The 26,186-nt window shown below is 50.1% G+C and overlaps 1 protein-coding gene and 1 long non-coding RNA gene across 3 annotated transcripts; one reads left to right on the forward strand and one right to left on the reverse strand.

Moving 5' to 3' along the window:
- Nucleotides 1–1,020: 1,020 nt before the first annotated feature.
- On the reverse strand, nucleotides 1,021–3,015 carry LOC125712611 (uncharacterized). The gene is made up of 2 exons (XR_007383358.1): nucleotides 2,811–3,015; nucleotides 1,021–2,700 (listed from the first exon to the last, which is right to left on the reverse strand). It is a non-coding gene; the product is annotated as an uncharacterized LOC125712611 (long non-coding RNA).
- kat6a (K(lysine) acetyltransferase 6A) lies at nucleotides 2,472–25,625 on the forward strand. Of its 2 annotated transcripts, none has more exons than XM_048982830.1 (17): nucleotides 2,472–2,618; nucleotides 4,159–5,499; nucleotides 11,348–11,456; nucleotides 11,686–11,801; nucleotides 12,107–12,188; nucleotides 12,350–12,464; nucleotides 13,922–14,280; nucleotides 14,414–14,529; nucleotides 15,583–15,698; nucleotides 15,782–15,923; nucleotides 17,154–17,315; nucleotides 17,566–17,659; nucleotides 17,753–17,984; nucleotides 18,309–18,507; nucleotides 18,605–19,219; nucleotides 19,342–19,591; nucleotides 20,561–25,625. In XM_048982830.1, exons 2-17 carry the CDS (start codon nucleotides 4,825–4,827, stop codon nucleotides 23,776–23,778), a joined length of 6,600 nt encoding a protein of 2,199 aa, XP_048838787.1. In that variant the 5' UTR covers nucleotides 2,472–2,618; nucleotides 4,159–4,824; the 3' UTR covers nucleotides 23,779–25,625. The 2 variants fall into 2 exon arrangements, with proteins under 2 accessions (XP_048838787.1, XP_048838798.1); XM_048982841.1 differs by having other exon boundaries at nucleotides 19,345–19,591.
- The last annotated feature ends 561 nt before the right edge of the window (nucleotides 25,626–26,186 follow it).

The raw sequence follows: 26,186 nt of genomic DNA on the forward strand, positions 1-26,186 counted from the left end.
GACAGAATGACACTATCTGGGCCCACGTAGGACGCAGTGACACTGTTCAGAATACAGGCAGGTGTGTCATCACAGAGACTGACTGTCTCCTCAAAAGCCAAAGTCTTCCAGTCTGCTGCTAAGCAAGGTTTTGTGGTTTCTTCCATTTACAATATGTTGGCCCATTTAACCTAGGTATTGATTGACTCTGTGCTAATGGTGTAGTTATTGAAGCTAATTTGAGCTTGTAACAATGTAGCTAGCATTATAAATATAGAATACATCTCAGTGAATTCTCTTCTTCTATATATTATACTGTATATACTGTATACATGTACACTAATAAATTAATAACTACTCATTTGGAAACAGACTGTGTTTCACCTTCACCACTCTTATGCAGTACCATTGAGCTGTGACGGGCAGTGCCACCCTTTGTGCGGAGTTTGCACGTTCACCACCAGGCATGTGCCTTTGGACCCTGCTGCTAGATCTTCTTGTTTGTGTGGGCTTCCTTTGGCAACTCCTGTTTCTCCCCATTGTCCAGTTACAGGCAGTTCATATGCATTGCCGCCTCTAAAGTGATGTGCAGGCACATACCTTTTCTTACAGCCTATACATCCTAACATAGTAACCCATCCATCCATATTCCAAACCGCTTATCCTACTGGGTCACGGGGGCTCCGGATCCTATCCCGGACGCAATGGGCACGAGGCAGGGAACAACCCAGGACAGGGGGCCAGCCCATCGCAAGGCACACTCACACACCATTCACTCCTATGGGCAATTTAAGTAACTCCAATTAGCCTCAGCATATCTTTAGACTGTGGGGGGAAACCAGAGTACCCGCAGAAAATCCCACGGCGACACTGGGAGAACATGCAAACTCCACGTACACATAACCTAGGCAGAGATTCAAACGCAGGTCCCAGAGGTGTGAGGCAATAGTGCTAACCACTGCACCACCATGCCGCCCTAACATAGTAACCCAAATTGAAAACGGATTGATAGAACTTATTTAAAATAAAAATGACACCTACTCACCACTCTAGTTGCATTTTATTTAATTATCACATAGATATTATCTTTTCAGGTGTATGGTTAAAAGTACATAGAGTAATGTACAAAACACAAAAAAAACAGTTAAAGCACTATTTAGTGAAACCATGTTCAGAACATTTTCAAAAACGAATACATTTTATTCACCAGAAAAAGTACTTCCTCAAATTAAACCATTTTAAAGAAAAAAGGTGATACATATCTTTCTATGAAATAAATTAAAAAGACAACAATACAATACATACAAATAAAACTGACTACTTTTTTTTATTTGTTCAGAACATTAATTGTAGCTTAATTTTGTAACTGAAAACATTTATAGTAATTAAGTTCTAATTCCTGGGACAATACTACTTAATATTCAAATGAGAATTGTAAAACAATAATTGTTTTGATATGCATGTTCTAAAAATGATCATTTAGGAACTAGTTATTGTCATTAATTTGACGCTCTGCTACTATTAAATTATAAAAATGAATTATAACTCCTTACAAAAATAAAAGGTCTAATTGACACAAAATGTAGAATATAAAAGAGCATGTATTATATCCCTGTTAAAGCCCAGTGATTTTGGAAGTAAATAACACAGTTAATAAAACACATGAATAGTTCCAAATTAAACGCTGAATGGAGACGTTCGATCGGATGATGCTTTAAAGATGAGATTGTGTGCGATAGCAATAAGCATTGACACACAACAGGTTTTCTGGATACTGGCGTAGGAGGTCTTCCGGGAGTCACCTGTCAGCCCCCCATTGCGGTCAAACGAGCCCCTTCTTGGGTGCACGATGACTTCGTTTTTAAGCATTGCGGTTCGTTTGCGCAACATAAATATCGCACATATAAATACAATAAAGAACGAAATCACGCAAATGCACAAAAGAAGGAAGTGATCAATCGGCACAGATGTATGAAGGTAGCTGAATATTTTGGACGTGACATATTGTCTTCCCCGGGGGCAGGCTGACATCAGTCCACTCAGAAGCGGTGAACAAAAAAAAAAAAAACAGCAGCCAGCAACAATGCGATGCAGGGCTACACAGCAGCGGAGGAGGGCCTCTGTGATCTTTAAATACCCTCTAACATTAAAACCACAATCCGTAGCTTTGATTTTTTTTTTCTTCTCACCCCCCCCCCTCTCCACACCACCACCATCACCACCACCACGTCCTGCTGCTGAAAGCAAAATGCGAATTCGAGACGCTCCCTAATTCGTCCGTGCCACTGTGTGCGCGCATAAGGGGGGGGGAGAAGCGGGACACCGATCCATTTTCCCCGCTTCACCATCTGTCCTTTTCTTCCATTTCATTCGTACAACCGGTATTCAACCTCCACGGTTACAACCCCCGAATCCCCCTCCCGCACCGCCCGTCTCCGCCTCCGATTGCGGGTTGCACCATGCAGACGCTCCCTCGGCCCGACCCTTTCCCCTCCCCCCGCTCGCCCAGCTCCTGTTTCACTCAAAGATGGCGTCAGCTCCAGAGCCCCTAGTCTCTGGCTGCATTTTCGGGCTTGTTGTTGTCTCCGTTTCGGGAGGTTTCTGGCGCGCTCTGTCCGGCCGATCGACGCCGAGTCCCGGTGAGTTTCACAAGGAAGTGAAGGCGGCTTTTCTCCGCTTCTCCGAACGTTCATTTTTTAACAAGCCTGGCTTGGACCCGTCCTACCGAGAGGGAGAGGGAGAGAGGGGTACGGGGAGAAATGAAGGGAGTGAGGGGGGGGGTGGGAGGAGGAGAACGAGGAGGAGGAGGAGAGGGGGGAGTCGAGGCCTACTTCGCTCCGCTGGCCTTGTCTTCCACCGCACCGCGGTCGCTACGTAGGAGGGTGGGCGAACAGGAGGGAAGGAAGGAAGTGGAGACGGCGGTGGGGGGGACTATCCGTGTGCAGGGACGCCACTCGCTGGCGAGGTGTGTGTGTGCGTGCTGGGGGGGCGGATTTCTACTCGCAGGCGAAGCTGAGACGGAGGCCGAGCGGCCATATCGTCCGCGCCTCTGTTAGACGGAAAAGGGGGGAAAATGCATGTTTTTTTCCGCGCTGGATGCCTGGAGCCGCGATGTGTTCCGCGAGCCCTGCTGGACATCTCCAGCCGCGCCGTGTTCCGCAAGGCGAGCGGAACGCCGCCAGCCGTTCTGGACGTTTAACCGCCGCGTGACGGCGCGGCCGTTATTGTTCGAACCCTGGGCGCCTTGGGGCTGTCATGGCCGATCGCTGCTGCCCCTAAAACGGAGCCCAGCGCGTCCCCTCTCCCACGGGGCTCTTTCCGCGTACGGTCAGTAGCAGGGACGGGGTTTGTCGTTAGGGCTGGGGAGGTTCGTAACCGGCGCTGTATGTAAACATACAGGCGCGCTTTCTGCGGTCGTGGGAAGAGACCGGTGCCGCTCACCGGCACTGTCATTACTGTCAAATCGCCATTTGGGCGGGTAACGGTGGGGCTGACTGGAAACCGTCATGTCCATAGTAAACAATAACAACAACAACGCGTAGGTTGCAAATGGGGTTCATTCAGCCCGGCCCCCCATCCTGCTTCCTTCCGTGAAATCTGGCCTGGGCTCTGCTCCAGAGCCCTTTGTCAGCTCCTGGGTTTCTGGTGAAGGAGATTCCGTGGAGGGTTACTGTCCTGCATGCCTCTGTGTTCTGGATGGGCACATAGGGGGTGGAGTTTGGGGGGGGGTAGCTGTTCATCAGGACTGGTGCAGTATTCATTGGTGAGAGGAGTGAGATGGCGAGTGTGGTAAAATAGGATTAGTCCATCTGTGAGGGTAATGCAGGTACACTAGGATGCATTATGGTGATCTGCATGTCCTTGTTGTGGATTTCCAAGCATGTCCACTTAGCTAGGAGGACTGCAGCAAAGATAGTTGGCCATGCTTCATAACTGCAGTCCTCTTTCGGGTGTAATCGAGTCTTCAGGGTGGCTAGGTTGCCTTCAGGGTGTCCAGTGTCTTTCAGGAGGGTGCCCTCCCTGCTAGGTCACAGCCCCTTCTGAGGGGGCATCTGGCTGTGTTTGGGGTTCGTCAAGGTCTGCCCTCTGCCACCGTGTATTCCTGTTGCTGCTGCGTTCAGCTGCCACACGGCAACCTGTGACTGACCTCTGGTGTGTCCGTATCGTTTGTCCCTGCAGGCTGCTCTTGCTGCTGAAGCGTGGTCGGCATGAAGGTGATCAGCTTCTGCTGGTCCCTGGAGTGAGAGTTCTGTCCTGCATTGGCTGAAAGAGAAGGTGTGTGACGCAGCGAGGAGGGAGACAGCAGCCACTGGAGCCACGCTACACAGTTCATGCCATCATCCTTTTCCCTAACGACCTTCTCTTGCTCGCTCCCTTCCATCACATGGTCCATGTTTTTGCCAAAACGCCTCAGAATTCTTCAGCTTGTGGAAGAAGAGTCAATTCCTGATTGTGGATAAACTTGAAAGCAGCCATATCTGTGGACTGAAACGACAGGGTTTCCATTTGTATCGTAGGCCATTGATGCTTGGTGGGTCAGGATACCAAGGCCTAGCGTGAAGATCCTAGTGGCCTGCCAGAGGTGGGGATCAGTGCCCCCCTCTACCTGTGTTGTGACAGCTCTTCTCCCTGCGGCCCATTCGCCAGCTGGGAGAGGCGAGCCGGTGGACCAGGTTCCGTTTTGGGGGGGTGGGAGGGGGCCTGTGCTATGGTGAGCTGTCCCCTGCCCTGCTGCTTGCGCTCAGGCTGTGAGGGACTCTCCATTCGGCCCCGGAACAAAGGATAGTCTCTGGACAGAGGAGGGAGGAGTGGCGGCGTGAGGGCGAGGGGCCGGGCGCTTCCTGGATGGGTGTGTCGGCAGGCCGTCGTCGCAGCCAATCGTTAACCATGGTGAAGCTGGCCAATCCGCTGTACACAAACTGGATCCTGGAGGCCATCAAGAAAGTGAAAAAGCAGAAACAGCGGCCCTCAGAAGAGCGCATCTGCAATGCTGTGTCCATGTCTCATGGCTTGGATCGTAAGACGGTCTTGGAACAGTTGGAGCTGAGCGTCAAGGATGGCTCCATCCTTAAGGTCTCTAACAAGGGGCTCAACTCCTACAAAGACCCCGAGAACCCTGGTCGCCTGGCCTTTCCGAAGCCACGTGGGGGCTCAGGAGGCAGTGGGGGTGGGGGCTCGGCTGGCCCGGGCCGGCGCCCCGGCTTGGACTGGAATAAGCTGATCAAACGGGCCTTGGAGGGGCTCCATGAGCCGGGTGGCTCTTCCCTGAAGAGCATGGAGCGTTTCCTGAAGTGCCAGGGAGATGTGGCGGCCCACCTGTCAGCCAGCGGCTCTGCAGGGCCTGCCTTGTTTCACCAGCAGCTGCGTGTGGCTGTGAAGCGTGCTGTGGCCCATGGCCGCTTGCTGAAGCGGGGCCCACTGTACCAGCTGAGCGGCCGGGGCCCGCAGGCCGAGGGGCCCCTCTGCCTGTCGCTGGACTCCCTTCCACCAGTGCGCCTACTTCCCCATGAAAAGGACAAGGTAAGGGCTGTAGCACGCTAGGCAGGAGGGTGTCTGATGGGGTACAGGTCTGTCCAAGAAGGTGTGACGAAGAGTGGGGGAGGGGAGGGGAGGAGGAGAAATTCCATGCAATGGATCTGAAGAGGGCCACTGAAATGAGCTTTAGACAGAGAGGTAGAGCGACAGCAGTCTCTGTGGAGCCTTTAGCATAATTGTTAACGTTTAACTAAGTTTAGTGATGTTCCAAATTACTGGGTGAAATGCTTTGGGACCGCGACCACAATTAGTTACATCTGAAATTCTTCATGGGCATTTTGTTCAAGATCATTTAGTTTGGTTTCCGTTTGTATTCCAAAGCTCATAATTGGGATTTGATATATAGGGAGAGTATAGTAACCAATGAAACTGATCTCTGTCCAGATTCAGAAGATGCCAGCAGTACCCACCCAGAAGTAGTGTTTCGGTTTGTGTTTTGACTTTTCAGTTATCTGTTTGTCTGTGTGTCTGGACAGTTGCATGTCATTTAGTGAAGGACAGCCATCAGATATTAAGTTTTCGAAAGAGTCAATCTATTCTTTTTCCAGTATGTTTTCTAATTGAAGGAGATGTAGTGACAGTAAATGCCTGATAAGTTGTAGAGTCAGAAGTAAATGCAGTAGATGGCAGCAGATGGAAGTGGAATTTACTGTTTTGTTTCATCAGTTTGCTTTTGCAATGTGTGACTGCTGGTACTATCTTGTAGTGTAAATTCTCCTTTACGGCATCTTTTTACTACAGCAAAGATGTTCAGTAAGAACAGGAAATGACTAACTGAAATTCTAATTTTATTAACTATATAGAGCCATACATTTTGTACATTTTGCTTTGTCTTGTGGTTCATTGTGATCCAATAATGTGATATTTTCAGTAGTTAAGTGAATGTGGCAAAGTTTTTCTCCTGTTGGGAGCATAAACCTGTAACTACCGTGCTGCACAGAGGGGGGAAAAACAATATTAAAAAATAGTAGTTTGTTCTTTTCCTTACTCAGTCTTAGTGGTTATGTTAAATATAACATTTTGATGAAAAATATTTCAAGACAGTTTAAGGTACAGTAACTGAGCATATGCATTGGGCTACAATACCTGCCTAATAAATGCTTCAGAGGAAGGTGTATCATGAATTGAGTTATACTACCATTTAAGTATATTATCAGCGTTATGAGCTTTTCATTAAAATCTCCTCCTTCAATGTCTATGGGGCTGATCAATTTGCATTCACAACTAACTTTTGTGAGAAATGTATGAAGAAACATGCCACTGTAACAAGCTTTGCATTTTGTCGGACATGGAGGTTTGCAGTGTTGCGTGAAGTGTTAATTTTACACATCAGTGTAAGTTTTTAATTTTTGATATTTGAACATTCAGCATACATTTTTGTTTACTTGGGTGGTAAATATCATGACACCTTTGCTGGCTCCGAATAGCTTTTGCTTTAATGGGCCAGCGGTATGGTGGTTGGGCATGGGGCATTGGGGCATGTAGAAATGTTAAGGCAGCTGTCCAGCCTAGGCTTCCCTGAGGGAGGTCAGTGATGGTGCTGCTTGGGACCCTTGTGTCCGGCCTAGCAGGCTGATGCTCCACTTTGCAGCATGAGGGGTAAGGCCAAGCGGAGATGCCTTTGGCTGTGCCAGGCTGACGCAGGTCTGGAGCCGCCCAGAGCAGGCAAAGGCGGGTGCGGCAGACATAGAGGCGTCTGGTAGCATGTAGACACGCCTACTGGTGAAACCCGATAGACTGCATAGAGTACTTGGGCTGGCCAATCTCTCTCCTAACTGCTAGGTGCAGCTGCTTTTTGCGCTTGCTCATATCACTTTGGTGGGGAGGGCGGGATACTCATAAGACAGTTCCCCCACGTTTTGATATTTTCCCTTCCCTCTCCTTTCAGCATGCCTCCAATCACAGCTCGTGTGAGGGTTCCCTTAGCTGTTATGCCGACGGGGTCATATCTGGGATTCTGATACATGCATGCGGGCGAGGAGGCACATGAGGAATGTGTGGGCATTGGTTCCTGAGGAGAGCAGCCTGTCTCTTCTAGGGGGAATCCCGTCACGTGATGCACTCCCAGGACAGGTGTTTCTGTGCCCTATGTAGCCTCGAACCTCATGTATTGCACCCAGAGTTTTTGCTTGCACTGTTATTTTTGGTCATGGTCTGATGACTTTTGCAAAGGGACACCTCCATCTTCTCAAAACTTTTTTTTTTTTGATTTTTGGCAGCACAGCCTTCTTGTCATGGACAGGGGGTTTGTAAAATGCCGACTGGGCGTGTACTGCTTGGTTGCAGGCCCAGATGGATGAGCCCAGTGACCTTAGCTACTCAGCCCTGCTGCTGACCCCGCTTATGGAGAGTCGGGGTGCGCACAGTGCCACTGTGTTCAGGTTTTCCACAGACAATCCCCCGCCCCCCCGCAGCTCTAATAGGGGGTCATTGCCAGGCCATGCTAGGGGGGGTTCAATACGGAGGGAGTCAGATAGGGGTCATGGATATATAGATAGCAAATCTCATTCCTTTTCTGAGTGCAGTAGCAGTTAGAATCTGAAGCCATCATAAAGGAGGTGTGTGACTTTGGTTTTGTGTCAGAGTCAGCAGTAAGAGCAATTGTAGTCCCCGGGTTACCCTCTCCAGCAGCTGGTCTGGGCTGCATCATTCCCATAGAGCTGGTATGCTTTTGAGGTATGTACGAAAATCATTCAGACACCGGATCAGGTTTCTGCAACAAGCTGACCTGATGATTTTTGGCTGTTTGTGGGAATGGATTAATGTTATTGAGCCTTTGAACAAATATTAAACTGGTTAAAGGCTTGCCTGCGTGCAGTGTAATATTGTGGCCTTTAATTAAGCAATTCTGCCTTTGTGTTTGTACAGGGACCAATAAAGATCTTTGGCTTGATATGTATTAGCCGACTATAACGGGTGTTGCAGCAGGCGAGCTTAAGTACTGTTTAAATCTTGAGATCAGCTCAGCAGTATCTGATGTGGATGTATCTGGACCTGCAGGTAACATGGTGTCTTGGGTTATCTGAGATTCCTAATCAGGGTGAATTGCAGGGCCGTGATATTGACACTTTATTTGTTTCTAATCTGCTGCCGAGAAATGCATGTTGTTCTCATCTGGATGTTTAAGTACGGCCAGAATTGAACAACTCACTGCCAACAGGTAAAAAGATCACCTTGCTACCAGTTATGCCATGTATCTGCTTATTTGAGTGAATTCTGAATGTGTCAAAAGGAGCACCATACAGAAGCCTTGGATGTGCAGGTGCTGAATTAAAGCTCTTTATTAAATCACTGAAGACATCTACCTTGACTAACACACTAGCTACATGGTTTTTAGTGTTAGAGAGCTTTTATGAAGAGAACAAAGTTCTTTAGCATGTTTATTAGTTGTTTTCATCGTACTTATTCTCCTGCAAGCTACTAGCAGGCAGTGGTACCAAGGGACAAGCACGTCCTTGCCCTTTGTGGGTGTGTGAATTGAATCTTCCCCAATGGGAGCACGTTATGCGGTTTTGCTCCATCAGAAAAGTGTAGAACTGGCCTCTGGGCCAGTTTGACTCCACGTGTACAGCTTGACGTCCACAGTAACCACACAAACTTGTCTTGGAGTATTTGGGTGTTGGAAATTGGCAGGCTGCTGCTATATGCTTCTCTTTCTGAAGCCTATACTTAATTTGCTGTCCCCGTTTGTTGCAGCAGTCAGAGCAGTCATTTAAATAAATCATTAACCACATGTACAGGTGACTTGATGCAGGTGAGCAGCAGGTAAATCCTGTTGTGTGTAGTGGTATGGTGAAGGCACACAGAGTCTGGAAACAGTGGTGATTCCAAGCTTGGAGCTGCATTCTATGCTTTCACCTGCTCCATGGTCATCTTTTTCTGCTCATGCCTGCCTGACTGCCCTTACCATGTGCCAATGCTGTTCACCGTACAGTGATCAATGGGGCTGTGATGGGGGGTTGCTTGTATGGGTGGGGGGGGTGTGAGAAAGCGGAGAGAGAGATGGGTTTCACATGTTAATGAGAACCTTGACTAGTGAACGGACAAGGACAGCAGGTTCTCGCTTTTTTTTCCTTTTCTTATGCTCCTTCTCTTTTACCCCCACCCATCCCTCTCTAACTCACACCCCCATTATTTTTCTGGTTCCTCTTGCATGCTTTTCTTTCATTTTCTCCTCCCTGGATGACGGCCAGCCAGGTTCCTGAGGGATGCGATGCTGGAAAGGTGACACTGTCAGTAATTATCTAGTCTGTAAAATGGCTGGTTTTGAAAGTGAGCGTATGTACTGTGCTGTTACCAGGGGAGGTGTGACACTGTAAATCTTGGTGTATATGGACGTCCACACGATAGTGGGGTGTTGGAGTGTGGGGCTGTCTGTAAGATCTCTGTATGTGCCTGTGTGATGCCAGCTGGAATCCAGGCTTCTCAGGTGGAGTGTAATGATGGGCAGCACGAGCCCCATGTCACCTGGCTCATACCTGCCCCACATCAGAGAAGATCCCCCCCCCCCCCACGCACACACAAACACACACACACACTTGCCTTCAGCCAAGCCCCAGTCACAGAAAAAATGAACCCCATAAATCACACTCTTCTCCTGTCCTCATTCTCCTCCCAGACCTGCTCGCTTGCAGCTACATGAGGCCAGCTAGGAATATGTTGCTACCTGCCCCCACCCCCGACCTCTGAGGAATACAAACGCTTTGGTCCCAGTGGGGAAACGATCTCTGCCTTTAATACTTCACCATCAGTTTCTCTGTTGCTATGGGTTTATTTATGTGGAAGATCAGTTTGGTGCAGGACTGAATGAGTGTTGAAAGGATCACTTCCTTCATACTGCTTTCACATTTTGGTGGGGGGCAGCTTTTAAGCTTGTGTAAAGCCAGATTCACAGAGCTGGACAGAAGTACCATGTCTAGATCCTCATGCATGATTTCAGCTACTGAAAGGTGGAAAGAATTTTTACTCTGTGTAGAATTTTTACTTTTTCTGAGTAGTCTTCTGTTAGGTTGAAGGATGGTGGTGAGGTGACTGGCAGGGGAAAGCTAGGTAACTGTCAGTGTTGTTGCCCGAACCGAGCTGGAGCCACATGCACACATCAAGTGTGAATACTTGGCATGTTCTGTAACTAGGCCGTGTGCTCGCGATCCAAGTCCAAGGGCTGGGCATTGCAACTGCTATCCATGGAAAAGCAAGCGAGCGTGACAGCAGCTCTATGACCTCTCCGCTTGATCCACCGGCTCATCTCTCTAGCGAAGCCTGATGGCACAGTGCCTAGGAGAATAACCTACACCTGATGTCTAGTCCTGCATTACACAAATGCAAACATTAGACATTGTTCTCATATGCTGTTAAGAGGAGGTGTGTGCTGTGTGCCTTTCCAGCGTGTGCGAGGCTCATGTGTGCGTGCTGCACACTATCCCTGCGTCCTCTGCAATGCAGAAAGCGTGTGCTCTCAAAGCAGGACTAGGCGGTGATTGAGCTCTACCTGCAGAGATGAGTGAGCAGAAGCCAGACAGGGTTTCCTATGTCTGGGAGATCATCCTGCTGCTTGCATGCGTATCTCTGCTGGGGGAGCTGCAGCTGCCTCTGGTAGCATCTCTGTTAAATCCCTGAGATGTCTGTGATGCTGTAATATGAAGGTCCCTTTTGATGGTTTATTTTTGGTTTTATTTTCCTTCAGAGAAGCTGTGTCTCGTAGGCTCTTCTGTAGCAGGAGCAGACCCCCGTTTAGTGATTTGATCTAAACAAATGCCTGCCAATGCCCCCTTCCTATTTATCGAAGCATTGCGGAGTGGCAGCTTGTCAGGGTGTGTCTGTCTTCCCCCAACAGCCGGTGGCAGAGCCTATTCCCATCTGTAGTTTTTGTCTGGGTACGAAGGAGCAGAACCGGGACAAGAAGCCAGAGGAGCTCATCTCTTGCGCTGACTGTGGGAACAGCGGTGAGTAGAAGTCGTCTGGTGTCTGCTGGTCACAGGGATCACCAACGGCTCTGCTGAGTCTGTAGCCTCCCCAGGTATTTGCAGCCATGGTCATTTGGCTGTCTCCCCTCCCCCCTGAACAGCACAACTCACTCGTTCCACAAGCAGCGTACCTTTACAAAACATTTGGAGCATTTTCCCACTGCTCTGCAGGTCGTCAATTATCAGTGGTGCTCCCCTCTTCCAACAGGTCATCCTTCATGTCTGAAGTTCTCTCCAGAGCTCACCGTTCGAGTGAAGGCGCTGTGGTGGCAGTGTATCGAGTGCAAGACCTGCAGCTCTTGTCAGGACCAGGGAAAGAATGCGGTGAGGGTGACGTGAATGTGCATGTTCAGCCTTCAGGACACTGTTTCTACGAGGAGCTATAGCTCTGTGGAGATCAGGACTTTGCATCACTGCTATTATTAGTGTGTTTGAGGGGAGGATGGATACACATTGTTTTCTAAAATAAGTAGCCAGTCATACTTTCTCTCCATATCCTCTCTCTTCACGTGTTTTTTTTTTTTTTTTTTTTTTTTTTTTTTTTTTTTTTCTTCTGCTCCTGTGGAAAAGACTGGTTTGGAATGTGTGTGGAGAGCAGTCAGATGACATGTGTCTGGTTGCCCATGCAGGAGAATATGCTGTTCTGCGACTCGTGTGACCGTGGCTTCCACATGGAGTGCTGTGACCCTCCGCTGATCAGGATGCCAAAAGGTTTGGCCTCGTCCTCTACCCCGCTTAACATAAGAGCTGACTCTCATACCAGCCTGCTGCTCTCCACTTTATTATCCAAAGGTTGAAAATGTGGTGCTGCGCATCGAGGAACGCAGAAAGGGCTGCCTCATGTCCTGCAATTAACACAGTTTGTCTTGCAGGTATGTGGATTTGTCAGATTTGCCGGCCAAGGAAAAAGGGAAGGAAACTCTTACATGAAAAAGCAGCACAAATCAAACGGCGATACAATGCACCTCTGGGGCGGCCCAAGAACAGGTATGTGCAGTATGGCCTTTTCTCTCAAGCTTGTTACAGAATGATTAACAGCAGGGGGCGCCCCAGTGCAGTCAGCCATTTCTTTTTAAGGGTGAAGACTCCCCACATTACTCTCATTGCTTCCTGGAAGGAGCCTGGCTGAGTGTGTTGGCATGTTAAAGGATGTTTAATGTATCAAATAGCTTTAAGCACTGCTGGTTTCCGGTCTTTTGTTTTGCATGCAAATATACGTTAAGTGCTTCAAGTCACAGCATGCTTGACAGGGGACTTTGAAATCTGTACTGCAAATTGAGGGGGGGGAGCAAAAGCTTTGTGACGTAGTACCAGGCAATCATCTGTTTTGAATTTTCCGTCACCTGGGAACTGCTATACATGTGTTTAGAAGCTTGATCTCAATTCATGGACGGCATAGCCTGTATTCTTAACGTGTGTGTTGTTTAAAATTGAGGAAACATTGGGGGGAATAATAAAATCCAGCCAAAAGGCATCCAAGAGGAGGACTTTTTCTGTGGCGTGAAATATGGGGAAATAAACTGGCTTGGCACAGCATGCACTAAAGAGCATTTGAATCATATGTCTCAGTGCAGCAGTGATCTGGTGCTCATTCGCCGATAGTAATGAAGGCAGTGGATGTTTAGCATGATAAAAGCATCTCCGTTTCATTATGGTCAGCCTATTTTGACAGTGTGCTCTGTTAAGCGATTTCTAGTCATCTCCTTTTAGAGAAGACCATTGAGTTTAATTAAAATTCAAAAGAATGAGATTTCTTCCTTGTGTACTTTTAAAAATTAAATTTGCTCAAATTTTTTCGAAAAATACAAAAATTATTTCATAGTTATAGCCCTACAAGCATCAACAATCATCCTCATTCACTCTTATTTGATTCTTTGAAATTTGCAGTTGATGTTAAATGCGATATTTCCCAGATTTTTTTTATTTGATGCAAATCATAGTAGGGGATAAGTATTACAAAGTAACCCTGCACCTTCTGACCTACAGGATATAGATCGTCACTAAAAATGTGTATATAAGAATTTTAACAAATTTTGTACAAATACATTTGGGCACCAAGACAGATGAATCAACAGCAGGTATCGCTGCTCCTTTTGTGCAAGCAAGATACAAAATTTCATTTAATACAAAGGACATTCTCATGACGGAGGCTTAAAAATCCTACAAGTAACAAGCATGATAAAGAGAATCTTGAAATGAGAACATCCACTAAATATGTCAAAAAGCGTTTGCTTTCTGGTGTGAACCTGCTGCTCTGCCAGTCACACAGATAGTTAGATGATCAAAGGTAAAGAAGCATCTTATTGCCCCTGGTTTGAAACATCTGACCACCTTTCACATGTCATACTTATAGAAGCTATTTAATGGAACAGTACTTTGCCTTTGAAATTACTTCCTGCACCCGTGTGGCATTTTGGCACTGACTACTCCCATGCCGCTTGCAGATCGAAGCGCCCCTTCAAGAAACTGCGTGGGCCAGGTGGACGAGGCCGGCGGCGACGAGGTGTGGGAGGGGCAGATCGCCGCTCGCAGGGCTCCTTGTCCCCAGCCTCCTCATCGGGCTCATCCTGCGAGGGCTACCCCGGGGACAACCGGATGCTCTTTTCCCTGCAAAGCGATGACTCCACAGAGGGGGGGCTGCGCTTCAATAAGAAGACCAAGGGCTTGATTGATGCCCTCACCAAGTTTTTCACGCCCTCCCCGGATGGCCGCAAGGCTCGGACTGAGGTGGTGGACTACTCACAACAGCACCGGATTCGCAAGAAGGCAAACCGCAAGGGGGAGGTGGAGGACAGAACTGGAGGTGAGAACCTCCACGTCCATCTGCTTTTCGCAAGCTCTCTGCGCCGCAGGCGGCCATTCCCCCGCTGCCAGAGGGCCTTCTGTCCGTGGGTGTTTGGCTCATGGCCCTGTCCCTCCCTCTCTGTCTTCCACAGACAATCAAGAGTGTGGGAAGGAGTGGCACGATGATGACGATAGGCTTCCAGGCCATGAGAACCTGACTGAGAAGGATGTGGAACTTTTTAGACACATTCAGGAACTAGCACTACAAGTAAGGCGTTCCCACACTGACCGTTTTCTTTTTTTTTTTTTGGATGTCCTACACACTTTCTCTTTAAGTGTTTGCACTCCTGTGTGCAGAGTGTGGTGGGGGGAGGGGGCACTGACGCACTCGCACTGGCTGGGGTGAGGTTGGAGGCGGACGCCCTCGTCACTGAGCGGCTGGGCTGGCGCTAGGGGAGCGGAAGCCCACATGGCTAGGGGGAGGGGGGAAGTGAGGCCAGCGAGACGGCAGGGAAAGTCAGAAGTCGACGAACAGGCACCCACGGACAGTAGCTAGATGTGCAAACAGCTGTGCTGGACTCCCAACTGGACCCTGCCTGAGGGCATCTGCCTGTCAGAAGGCATGGATCAGCTTGCAGTGCGAGCCCAGCAGCAGGTAACTGGCTGTCCCTGCTTCCTGTCTACGTTTGACCTCTGCCTGTGCACGTAATTGTTTTTCAGGGCTTCAGGCATCCGAAACATGCACGGAGAGACTCGTTCGCCTTTAAATACCCATTAATGAGAGCAATTGGAGGTTTAGCTTTTGCAAACATGCAGAATGTCTAAAGGATCTTGCTAGTTTATCCTCAGCAGATTACCTGCAGTCTTTAAAGAGTTTGCTGCTGATTTCTCGCTTTGACAAAATGATGGGGGACGAAGTAGGAAGCATCTCATCTCTGCCCATGCAGCTGCGGGTGCACGTGTGTGTGTGTGTGTGTGTGTGTGTGTGTGTGTGTGCGTGTTCGTGTGCGTGTGTGTGAGAGAGAGAAAGAGAGAAAGGAGAGGGCGTCAGCAACAGCTTCTGCCTCAGACCTTGTGGTTACTAGCCTGTAAAACAGAGCCCAGCGAAGTGGCAGATGTTCAGTTTCCACTCAACACTCACCAGAGTGCTAATAATAATTCAGCAGGAGGCGTGCCCTGCATGTGTGCGTGTGTGCATGTGGCCAGGCTGGGGCTGCCAAGGCACAGTAATCCCTTATTTTGTAATCTGTCTGCCCCACAGTCTCCTAATCCCCTGTGAAAGCTCTGCCCTGCTTCTGATGTCTTTCTCCTGCACTTACAGAAAGTGGGGGTGACGGGGCCTCCGGACCCCCAGATGCGTTACCCATCTGTCATCGAGTTTGGGAAGTATGAGATCCAGACGTGGTACTCGTCTCCATACCCGCAGGAGTACAGCAGGTAAGCCATTGGGGCTTGTGTGCTAGCATTTGGGGGATGCCCTTGCAGCTCTTAACGTTTCCTCAATTTTCTACTGCCATCAGGTTGCCCAAACTGTACCTATGTGAGTTCTGCCTTCGCTACATGAAGAGTCGCAGCATCCTTTTCCAGCACATGCGCAAGTGCACCTGGTTTCACCCACCAGCCAATGAGATCTACCGCAAGGACAGTGTGTCTGTGTTTGAGGTGAGGGAGTGCGCCTGCTTGCCGCCCAACATCGTACCTTTTGAAGTTCTGATGGATCGGGGCAATTGCATTGCAAGAGGTGAATGTTCCTCATTCACTCAATGTTTGTTTTTTTTTGTCAGATGTATAACTGAGCACCCGCAATTAATATGGTCATGTAGCCTAGACCAGAGGTCACCAACTTGTGGACTCCGCTCCTAATCCTGACCCAGAGAGATGCAGATCCGGACCACTGAGCATCATTTGTGATGCTAAAAATTTTTGGTATAAGGTCAGACGACTTTGGGAAAGGCACAGAGTGGTCAATTCAGCAGGGCTCTGCAGGTCCTTTTGTTGCAGCATCGTGTCCAATAGTGTTAATAACTATTGTTGTGCAAACCAGTAGAACTGCAGACGAGCTACCAGGGAAACGTGATGAACATACTAGTTAAATGACACATCCATTTTGAAAATATGTAGACTTTGGTTAAAAACCATGACAATGACTGTTTCTCGCTTTGTCGTGAAGCCCCCCGGAATCCATAATTATGTCATTCAAGGTTTGGACCTTACTGAGGTGATAACTGAATAACTGGACCTCTGTTAATTTTAATTGAATACCCCTGACCTAGACTCTATTCTTCAGTTAAATGGCAGTTTTGGATGAAGTTCATGAGCTGGAGAATTTTCTTGACTGGTTCAATTAGAGGAAAACTGAGCTCTTTGGCTTGGAAAATGAGTTGATCAAACTGATATCAAAGCAGTGGTATCATTTGTTACAGGTGGAATATTTAGCACCCTGAGTTTGCAGACACCTGGAAAGGTGTGCAGCATAAGTCAGAGACCTAGTTGGCTATTTGTGAGCCTGAAATAAGAGCAAATGATGTTTTAGATGCTGTTTAATAGAAGTAAGCTGATTTACTTAAATGACTCAGCCAGTGGCAGTTTTTTAGAAAGTAGCTTTCAGTGATCTGCTGGAAATTCCACCTCAGCAGATACTGTTCTCGCTCCTCATGGGTTTACTGCCTTGAAAACGCCCTGGGGGGACAGTGGAAGTGTTCCAGGATGTCGTCACACAGCTTTGTTAGCCTCTATGGCCGTCTGCTCTGGCAGTTGGCTTCTGAAGGCCCGGTCTTGCTTCGTGTCAGGACACGCACGAGCTCCTTCTGTGCAGCACTCCACATCCCGTGCTTCCCGGGAGGAAATGACAGCTGCAGAAGGAACTGTCCCCTTTGCTACTTCCTGTTCCAGGTGGATGGGAATGTCAGCACTATCTACTGTCAGAACCTGTGTTTGCTGGCCAAGCTCTTTCTGGACCACAAGACGCTGTACTATGACGTGGAGCCTTTCCTCTTCTATGTGTTGACACAAAATGACAGCAAGGGCTGCCACCTGGTGGGCTACTTCTCCAAGGTGAGCTTGTCTTAGCCCTCTACAGTATTTCTGATGTATCTCTATCATCTCACTACACTTAACATTAAGTGCCACACAAGAGGAGGAGATACAGTACTAAACTCTAGCCACCAGTATTATTCCTGTGAGTGAAAACCCTTGAAAATCTTCACATTGATTTATTAAGAATCCCTTGTATTATTGTGGCGTGGATGATCTTTTTTCTTTACAAGCCCTGTTTCTAAAGATAGTACCTCTCCATTTCCTCCAGGAAAAACACTGTCAGCAGAAATACAATGTGTCCTGCATCATGATTCTCCCCCAGTACCAGCGTAAAGGCTATGGACGCTTCCTCATTGACTTCAGTAAGGCAGCGTTTTCTGACCTTCATATGGAAAAGGGGCCCCTCATCGCTTCAGTTCGTTTTGAGCTTTCTTCATTGACCCCCCCACCCCCAGGCTATCTGCTGTCCAAGAGGGAGGGCCAGCCCGGGTCCCCGGAGAAACCGCTGTCGGACCTGGGCCGCCTCTCTTACATGGCGTACTGGCGAAGTGTGGTGCTGGAGTGTTTGCACGACCTGCGTGACCGGCAGGTCACCATCCGGCGCCTCAGCAAGGTTACGGGCATCTGCCCCCAGGACATCACCAGCACGCTGCACCACCTCAACATGCTGGAGCATCGCGGGGGCAGGTGGGCAGTTTCCTCATTGCACTGCTTCCTCATCTCGTTTCTCTGTCTCAGGCGCTCGATCGCTCTCTGGGACTAGTGGGTCAGCCAGATGGCACTGTAGCAAGTGTGCCCATTTATCCAGCCTGTTATCTCTGTCCACGTGCATTACTGTGAAGCACCTGTAAATGATGGAAATCGTGAACAGGACGCTGCCCTGAGACACTTAACATAGTCATCTGTCTGATGGTTGTATGTCAGCTTTCTATATTAATGCAGCTGCAGTCGTTCTCCATGTGTCCTTTGTGGTGACTTTGTCATTTTCTCGTGCACCCTTATGTGCCTCAGGCTGGTCCTAGTGCGCAGGGACAAACTGGTCTCTGTCCACATGACCCGGCTTCGCGCTAATCCACGGCAGCTGGAGGTGGACCCAGACTGTCTCCGTTGGACCCCAGTGATCGTCACAAACACAGTAGTATCGGGGGACGAGGAAGAGGAAGAAGAGGATGAAGACGAGGGTGACGCGGAAGAGGATGCCTGCAAAGAGGTGTGGGGTCATGTCATTGCTAGGGGTTAGAGTGTCTTTGGTTGTGTCAAGGACGTCTGCCCAGATGATCCTGACCAATTCGTCTTGTGTGCGACAGACCAAGCCCAGCCAGTCAGCTTCTCCACTGTCGTGGACCACTGCACGCGGGGAGCAGGAGGACGGTGACGAGAAGCGCCAGCCGGAGTTTACTGCTGGCCACCCCTCTCCAGCACCCTCCCCCGTGCGGGTCTCCCCAGTGGCTCCTGAAGGCGCACCTCTTCCTGCCAATGGGGAGCGGCGTGGACGGGGCCGGCCGCCAAAAACCTGGCTGTGGGGCCGGGTGAAGGATGGCCAGCGGGGGCGCCCCAGAAAGATACGGGTGGCCGAGGAGGGTCGCGAGGATGAGATGGCTGATGCTGTAGAGGCTCGCATCCCCTCCCTCTCTCCCATCATGCCCATGTCAGAGAAGGAGTCGGAAGATGGCCCTGGCCGGCCCAAGGAGATTCCCAGGCCAGCCACTGCACCTGCCCCTCGCAGCAGGGGACGACCACCTCGCAAGAAAAGGGGGCCGAAGCGTCGACTTAGTGAAGGTCCTGGAGAACCCCCTCCTCAGCTGCCGCTGGCTCCCCGGCTCAGTGAGCCCCCATCCAGCAGTGAGGAGGATGAAGATGAGCAGCACAGAGCCTGCTCCCCACCCATCCTAACGAAACCCACACTGGGGCTTCGGTGTAAGGTGCGTCCCTATGGAGTGGGCTGCTGTGACCTGCTGTGTGGTGTAACCCTGCAATATATTCTCTGGCAGTTTTAACAGAAATTATTTTGTTTAGTATACTTAGCACACTCGTTCTTTCCCAGAAGCCTGGCCGCAAGTGGCGTGCACACCAGCGTGTCCAACCCCACAGCAGCGTGGTGACTGAGACCATCTCGGAGACCACGGAGGTGCTAGATGAGTCCTTCGTGGATTCGGATGCCGAGAGGCCTATGCCCAGGCTTGAGGAGGAGAGCCCACTTCGGCGCTATCCACCAGCCCGCACGGCGCTGAGGCACATGGCCCCCCCAGCAAAGAGAGGGCGCCGTGCGCCCCTCACAGAGTCCGATGAAGAAGGTGGGTTCCCAGGTGCTCTTCATAGTTTTTATACTGATGTTGTGGTGCTAAGTAAACTTACTACTGTGAACTTAAGTCACAGATTAAGTTGATGAGGTTACTATAGTCCTGCCATACCCATTTTATTTTACCTTTTTTTTTTTTTTTTTTTTTTAAGTTGCTAAGAACAATTTCTTATTTACGTTGATGACCTAAAAAAAGGCAAAAGAACCTTTTGAGTACAAGGGGTAAAGACATAAAGACACACACATACAAATAATACAAGCACAATAAGACAAATGCAAAATACAGTATGAATATGCAATATTTTCATCAGTAATTATTCATATATGAAACTACATATATCTATGAGAGTCTTCAATAAGATTTCCTCCTTTCAGCAGAGGGGGTGTGACATAGGTTTGCATGGTAAAGGCCTTAATGCCGCTTTCTCACTCCAAGACCCAAGCCCTACCACGCACTGGCGGTATTCCATTGTAAATTGTTAGCCATAACTGCTGACATGGCCCTGCTGATAGCGTTGCCAAACTGAGTTGGTTGCGTCACCACTATCTGACTGGCTGAAGTGTTTGGAGATACCCGTGTTCTGCACATGCATCATCTGAAGGAAAAATGGGTATATTCTATATATTATTCATTATTAGCGAATGCTAATTCTGCTAGCGTTTGACACTTGCATAATACGACAATTCTCATAGATATACTAGAAATTAGAAAATTAGCACATAGTACACCGTGTGCGTCTCTTCGGTTTTACATCGCTGTCGCTCTCCAAACCTGGCAGCTCCTTTACCAAGCCGACCCTTCTGTAGTGGAAAACCGAAGTGACCTGGAACCGCACTGTAACTAGTCTCTTCACAGTATTTTCCTGTATGCTAATGGAAAAGCACAATAACAGACTGTGAGTTGGGGGGATTGTTGGCTCCACCACTGACAGCTTTACTGATGAGTTGCTTGTATCTGTTTCAGATGGCACCCCTGTGCTGAAGCCCATGACCACCCTGCACAAGCCTGAGCCTATGCCTGGTGCTGAGGGGAGTGGGGCCACTGAGGAGGGGGTGGAGCCTGCACCCCTGAAGAAGAAGAAGGGCTGGCCCAAAGGCAAGAGCCGCAAACCGCTGCACTGGAAGAAGCGTCCCAGGAGGAAGCCAGGTGGTGGCGCCAACCAGGACACTGGAGAGGCAGCAGGAGAGGACCCCATGGCCCCAGCCCCTGAGGAGCCACAACCCCCCAGATTTAAGATGAAACCGAGCCGTAAACCAAGAAACTGCTACATGCAGCGGGCCCAGGAGGAAGTGGCCAGACAGGAGCTGGAGAGGAAGCAACTGGATGAGGAGGTGGTGGGCAGGAGGTCCAGGGTTGCTGACCGTGAGAGCCACAAGTGCAAAGACTCTGAGGAGGATGAGGAAGAGGATGATGACGATGAGGACTACATGGACAAACGTAGAGACGAGAAGCCTAAGCGCAGGGGACGGCCTCCAAAGAATGTATCCCTGCCGCCTCCCATCAGCAAGCCTCCTGTTTCGGAGCAGGAGGAAGAGGATGAGGAGGAAGAGGATGAGGACGAGGAGGAGGAATTGTCTTGGTTACCAGAGAAGCAAAGCCGTCCAGTGCCTCGGGCCCTCTCTGCAGGTCCCCGGGCTCCTCAGCCCCGGCTGGAGGTCTCTGAAGGGACGGAGGAACGGGAAGAGAGCGTGTGTACTGGCAAGAGCCTGGCCGTGATCACAGGCACAGGGGGACAGCGCATCGAGGAGCATGATGCTGACGACGAGGGTGACGGGCACCCTAGGGACAAGGCTGATGCCAGCAGCAAGAAGAGAGAGCCTCAGAACTCGGAGGATGAGGAAGATGACGATGACGACGATGATGACGATGAAGAGGAGGATGAAGAGCCAGTCTCACGAACACACTCGCCTCCTGTGAAGGAGGAGCCGCCGGGGGGTGAGGGTTTTTTAGACACCGGGGGCAGTGTGGCAAGGCCCTATGTTAACAAGGAAGAGGAGGAGGAGGAGGCTGGAGAAGAAGCACGGGAGGGGAAGACTCAGGTGGATGCTCAGGATGAGCGGCGGCGGCGGGAGCAAGACGAGTCTGCGGCCGCAGCGGCAGTGGTAGAGACAGTGGCTATGTCTGTGCCCCAGGAGCCCCTGGATCTGCAGCCCCTGCAGGCTGAGGACAAGGCGGTGCTCCTGATCGAGCCTGAGCACCACCCGTCACACCCCCACACGCACACCGACTTCAAGGAGGAGCTGGGTCACCATGCGCACCACCACAGCAGCGAGTTGGACCTGGAGACTGTTCAGGCCGTGCAGTCGCTTACGCAGGGCGAGGCCCAGGACGAGGAGGCTGAACCGCATGGGGCCTACCAGGACTGTGAGGAGACACTGGCTGCCTGCCGCACGCTGCAGAGCTACAGCCATGGTGAGGCTGAGGACGAGGCGCTGGCGCTGGTCGAATGCGGGCCGTCACAACATAGCAGCCCACTCCCCGGCGCCCCCCTGCCTTCTCTGCCCGGTCAGTCAGTGCGCTCCGTCAGCAGTCCGGGCCTGACGCCGGGGCCACTGGAGTCTGGGCCAGCTGGCGGGGGTGGCCCTGGAGGTGGGGCTGGGGGCACCGGTGGGTATAACCAGATCACGCCGGAACACCCCGGCTCTTTGTCGGCCCCCTCGTTGCAGAACATGGAGACATCTCCTATGATGGATGTGCCGTCGGTGTCAGACCACTCACAGCAGGTGGTGGACAGCGGCTTCAGCGACCTGGGCAGCATCGAGAGCACAACTGAAAACTACGACAATCCCAGCAGCTACGACTCTACCATGGGTGGAGGTAGTGGCAGCGCCGGGGGCAACGGGAGCAGCATGGCCGCTGCCGTGGCTGCCGGGGCAGCGTCAACTGCCGCCTCCACATCCTCAGGCTCAGTGACTCCGTCCTCGTCCTCTTCCCAGGCTGGTGGCTGCCCCTTTGTCTCTGCGGCTAGCTTGACGTCTTCCAGTGCTGCGGTCGGAGCTCCCCTTGGTCTGGGCAGCTGCAGCCTGATCCAGCAGGCGGGGCCGGGGGCAGCTGGGGGTGGGGCCGGAGGAGTCCCTCAGCCTCCTCCGCCACCCCCCCCTCCATCGAACACCCCCGGCTGCAGCATCAAATCTCCTCAGAGCTGCGTGATTGAGAGGCCCCCCAGTGCCAGCCAACAGCCCCAGAAGAAGGTTCCGGTTCCCCAGCAGGCGCAGGCCCCCACTCCACAGCCACCGCCAGCAGCCCCCCTCCCCCCACCACAGCAGCAGCAGGCCCTATCTCAATGCAGCATGGGTAACGGGTTTGCCTCCACCCCCATGATCATGGAGATCCCCGAGTCAGCAGGGGGGGCAGCCAGCGGCCGCAGTCTTTACGAACGGATGGGCCAGGACTTTGGGGCAGGTGGCTACCCCCAGCCTACGGCCACGTTCAGCCTGGCCAAGCTGCAGCAGCTTACCAACACCATTATGGACCCTCACGCCATGTCGTACTCGCACTCGGCCGCTGTGACGTCGTACGCCCCCAGTGTGTCACTCTCCAACCCCGGGCTGCCACAGTTGGCACCCTCCCCACACCCGCCTCTGCCCCAGGCACAAGCCACCATGACACCCCCTCCCAACCTCAGCAGTGGCTCCATGAACCTGAGTTCCTCCCTGCTGCAGTGTAACATGCCGACAGCCAACATCAGCCTGGGGCCTCCCCATGCGCAGCGTCTGCAGGGCCAGATGGCGACGGTGAAGGGCCACATCTCCATCCGCTCCAAGGCGACCCAGCTGCCTGCCGGCTCCCCACACCAGCAGCAACTGTACGGCCGCAGCTCGGGACCTGTGACCATGCAGGGGTCCCCACGAGCCCTGGCTGTGCAACGCAGCATGATGCCCAACCTCATGGCCACACCCACTGCGTACAACTCCATGAACATGAACCCGCTGAACGCCATGCCGGCAAGCTACCGCATGCCACAGCCTATGATGAACAGTGGCTACCATGGCAACCCGCCATACATGAACCAGCCGGCCCAGTACCCCATGCAGATGCAGATGGGTGTGATGGGGGGGCAGGCCTATCCGCAGCAGCCTATGCAGCCCAATCACCACGGCAACATGATGTACACGGGCCCCTCGCATCACAGCTACATGAATGCCGGCGTCCCCAAACAGTCGCCTTACATGAGTAGATGAGCGACAGTCGTCGGACTCAGCGCCTTTTTTCCATGTCCGTGTAAATTTGCCCCCATCCCCTCACCATGGCGAGAGTGAGGCCGAAAGGGACGATGCCTGCTCCTGTTCCATGTCCTTATCTCCACGGATCATTTTCTTGACCAGGGCATGTACTTTGAGCTGCCGTGGAACTGGACCTCTGTGTGAGCTCTGGCCCATCGGGATTAGACCCAGGGCTGCCCTCCCCGCCCACATTCCAGCACTCTGAGGAGCGGGCGAGGCAAGCGTTGGATCGGTCTGAAAAACTGAGAAAGGAAAACACATGGTTAAAGTTAAATGTAACCATGCACACAATCTTTTAATTGACATAGGAAGCCTTACCTAAAAAAAGACAACATTGTAGAAGGGACTATCTTTTTATATTTTTAAATTTCTGTTTTGTTTTGACGGTTGAAATGCTTGTGTGCAGTCCAACATCCTTTTAATGTTTTGGTTTCTGTGTCTTTGTGTGTCCTGGAGAAATGGTTCCCAGCAGTCTCTGTCCTGTGCTCATGCGCCCTGCCGTGAGGTAGTGCCGAGGGGTGGTGTGAGGGTCTGCGTGTGTGTCAGTGGAGGTGTGCCGTAAAACACCGAGTACGGTTTGGTCTGAGTCCTTGTCTTCCTCGTACAGTGGGAGAGGATGCGTTGCGGGACATGCAGCTCCACACTGCCAGGTTACAGTGAGGTCCCCCAAAACCGCATGGCAGACAAGAACCAATTTTAGTCGGCCCTCATGCATCTCGCTGTGGGTGCGGACGCTCCCGATGTCTGTGCCTTTATGACAGCAGGTGTTTGAAGCATGCGGGGATGTGAATGAGGGAGCTCCGTGTCTGACATCAGCCCAGCAAATGCTCCGATCCCTAAACGGACTCGGATCAGCTTCCCGGACATGCCACAGGACAGCAGCTGTGGAGGAGGCTGCTCAGCGTGAATAACCACCATCCGGATGCAGGCCACCTCGTCTCCTAATTAACAGCCCACACACAGAAGATAGGCAGGCAGGTAGGCAGGGGCTCTGAGGGTACAGGCCTCCCTGCGTGATTGCTGCATCCGGCCCAGGGCATAGCGCTGTTCCCCGTGTTCATTGTTCAGTATTCGCATTCTGAGGAGGATCTTTTTCTTACAGACATGACCTCTCATATATTATTTGTGTGTTTTAATTTTGTTCTGTTTTCTCTGAATTTTATCAGACTGGGCAGCTTTCTTTTAGTACACAAGCTGACTCTTTTTGACTTTAGAAACCTATTGTAGAGAAAACGTTTTTTCTATAATATAAAAAACTCTGACATTGATATTGGTACTGTCATTTTTTCACTTCGGTTTCAGGAAGAAAACTAAAGGTATTTTTTAGCTTGACTTGGGTAATATTATTAAGAAATTCAAAACTAAAAAAATTACAACTCACTTTTAGTGAATTTAAGATGCCTTTAACCTTCCCATTCCATCCCATCTCTAGAGTTTTCTATCTTTGTGTAGTATATTAATGATATTTTAAAAAACAAAAGGAAAAAACAACTATCTAAAGGTCACTTAGCGTTCTTTTCTTTTGTTTTGGTTCCTTTGTGTGTGTATAGGACGACTTCCCTGCGTCTAAGAGGCATGTAAAAATGAGCTCAGTATATTTCTGTCTGTTTATATCGCTTCCCTTTTGTATCCTTTGTAATTGTACATGGTGAGTTGTAAGCTAAGAGAGAGAGGCGGAGAGCTCCTTCGCGCCTCTGCTTCGTCCCTGTATGTATTTCAACTTATACGTTTTTTCTTTCTTAGCAAGTACTTTCAAAGAACTCTGTACATTTTAACATAAAACAAAATAAATTATGTTGAGCCATTTCAGTAGTGATTGCACTTTTTGTTTGTTTCCCGTCAGATTCGACTAACACCTTGTGTAAAAACGTTTCAATAAAATACTTAAATTTCGTAGAAAAATTTAACCCATACAATGTATTACATTGATATTGTAACTTGGTTACATAAAGTATGGGGTTTCTTGGTTTGAAAACGGGTACATATGTTCAAATTACGTACATCGAGAACCCCCGTGGACAGAGTTCACCCACCCTGCTTAACTCCGAGAATTCTGTTCAAAGTAGTTAAATGATTCCAAGCGTCGAGATCCCACAGAAAATCTGATTTGGTTTTCCCCTGCTGGTCGGTTATCATTTTTGTAATGAGACACTGATGACCACGAATTGTTCGGTTCGGTAGTCCGATGGGGAGCAGGTGCAGTCCATTGTTATATCTCTAATTATGTTTTCGGTTGGGATCGCGCCGTGATTTAAATTTACAAACGTGCTGTAAATTATGTGACTGGAACTCCTACAATAGTATTCCTGAATTTGCAATGTATACCTACAAACACATTTGGGACAGCTATCCAGCCTACACTTGTG

The sequence above is a fragment of the Brienomyrus brachyistius genome, chromosome 2 (assembly GCF_023856365.1).
Source record: "Brienomyrus brachyistius isolate T26 chromosome 2, BBRACH_0.4, whole genome shotgun sequence".
In the NCBI taxonomy this organism is placed as follows: domain Eukaryota; kingdom Metazoa; phylum Chordata; class Actinopteri; order Osteoglossiformes; family Mormyridae; genus Brienomyrus; species Brienomyrus brachyistius.

Excerpts from the sequence above, each read along its gene's own strand:
- kat6a (XM_048982830.1), top strand. The coding sequence starts at position 4,825 with ATGGGTGTGTCGGCAGGCCGTCGTCGCAGCCAATCGTTAACCATGGTG. Across the intron at positions 17,316-17,565 it reads TGGTGGGCTACTTCTCCAAG|GAAAAACACTGTCAGCAGAA; the intron begins GTGAGCTTGTCT and ends CATTTCCTCCAG. Across the intron at positions 17,985-18,308 it reads CTGGAGCATCGCGGGGGCAG|GCTGGTCCTAGTGCGCAGGG; the intron begins GTGGGCAGTTTC and ends TATGTGCCTCAG.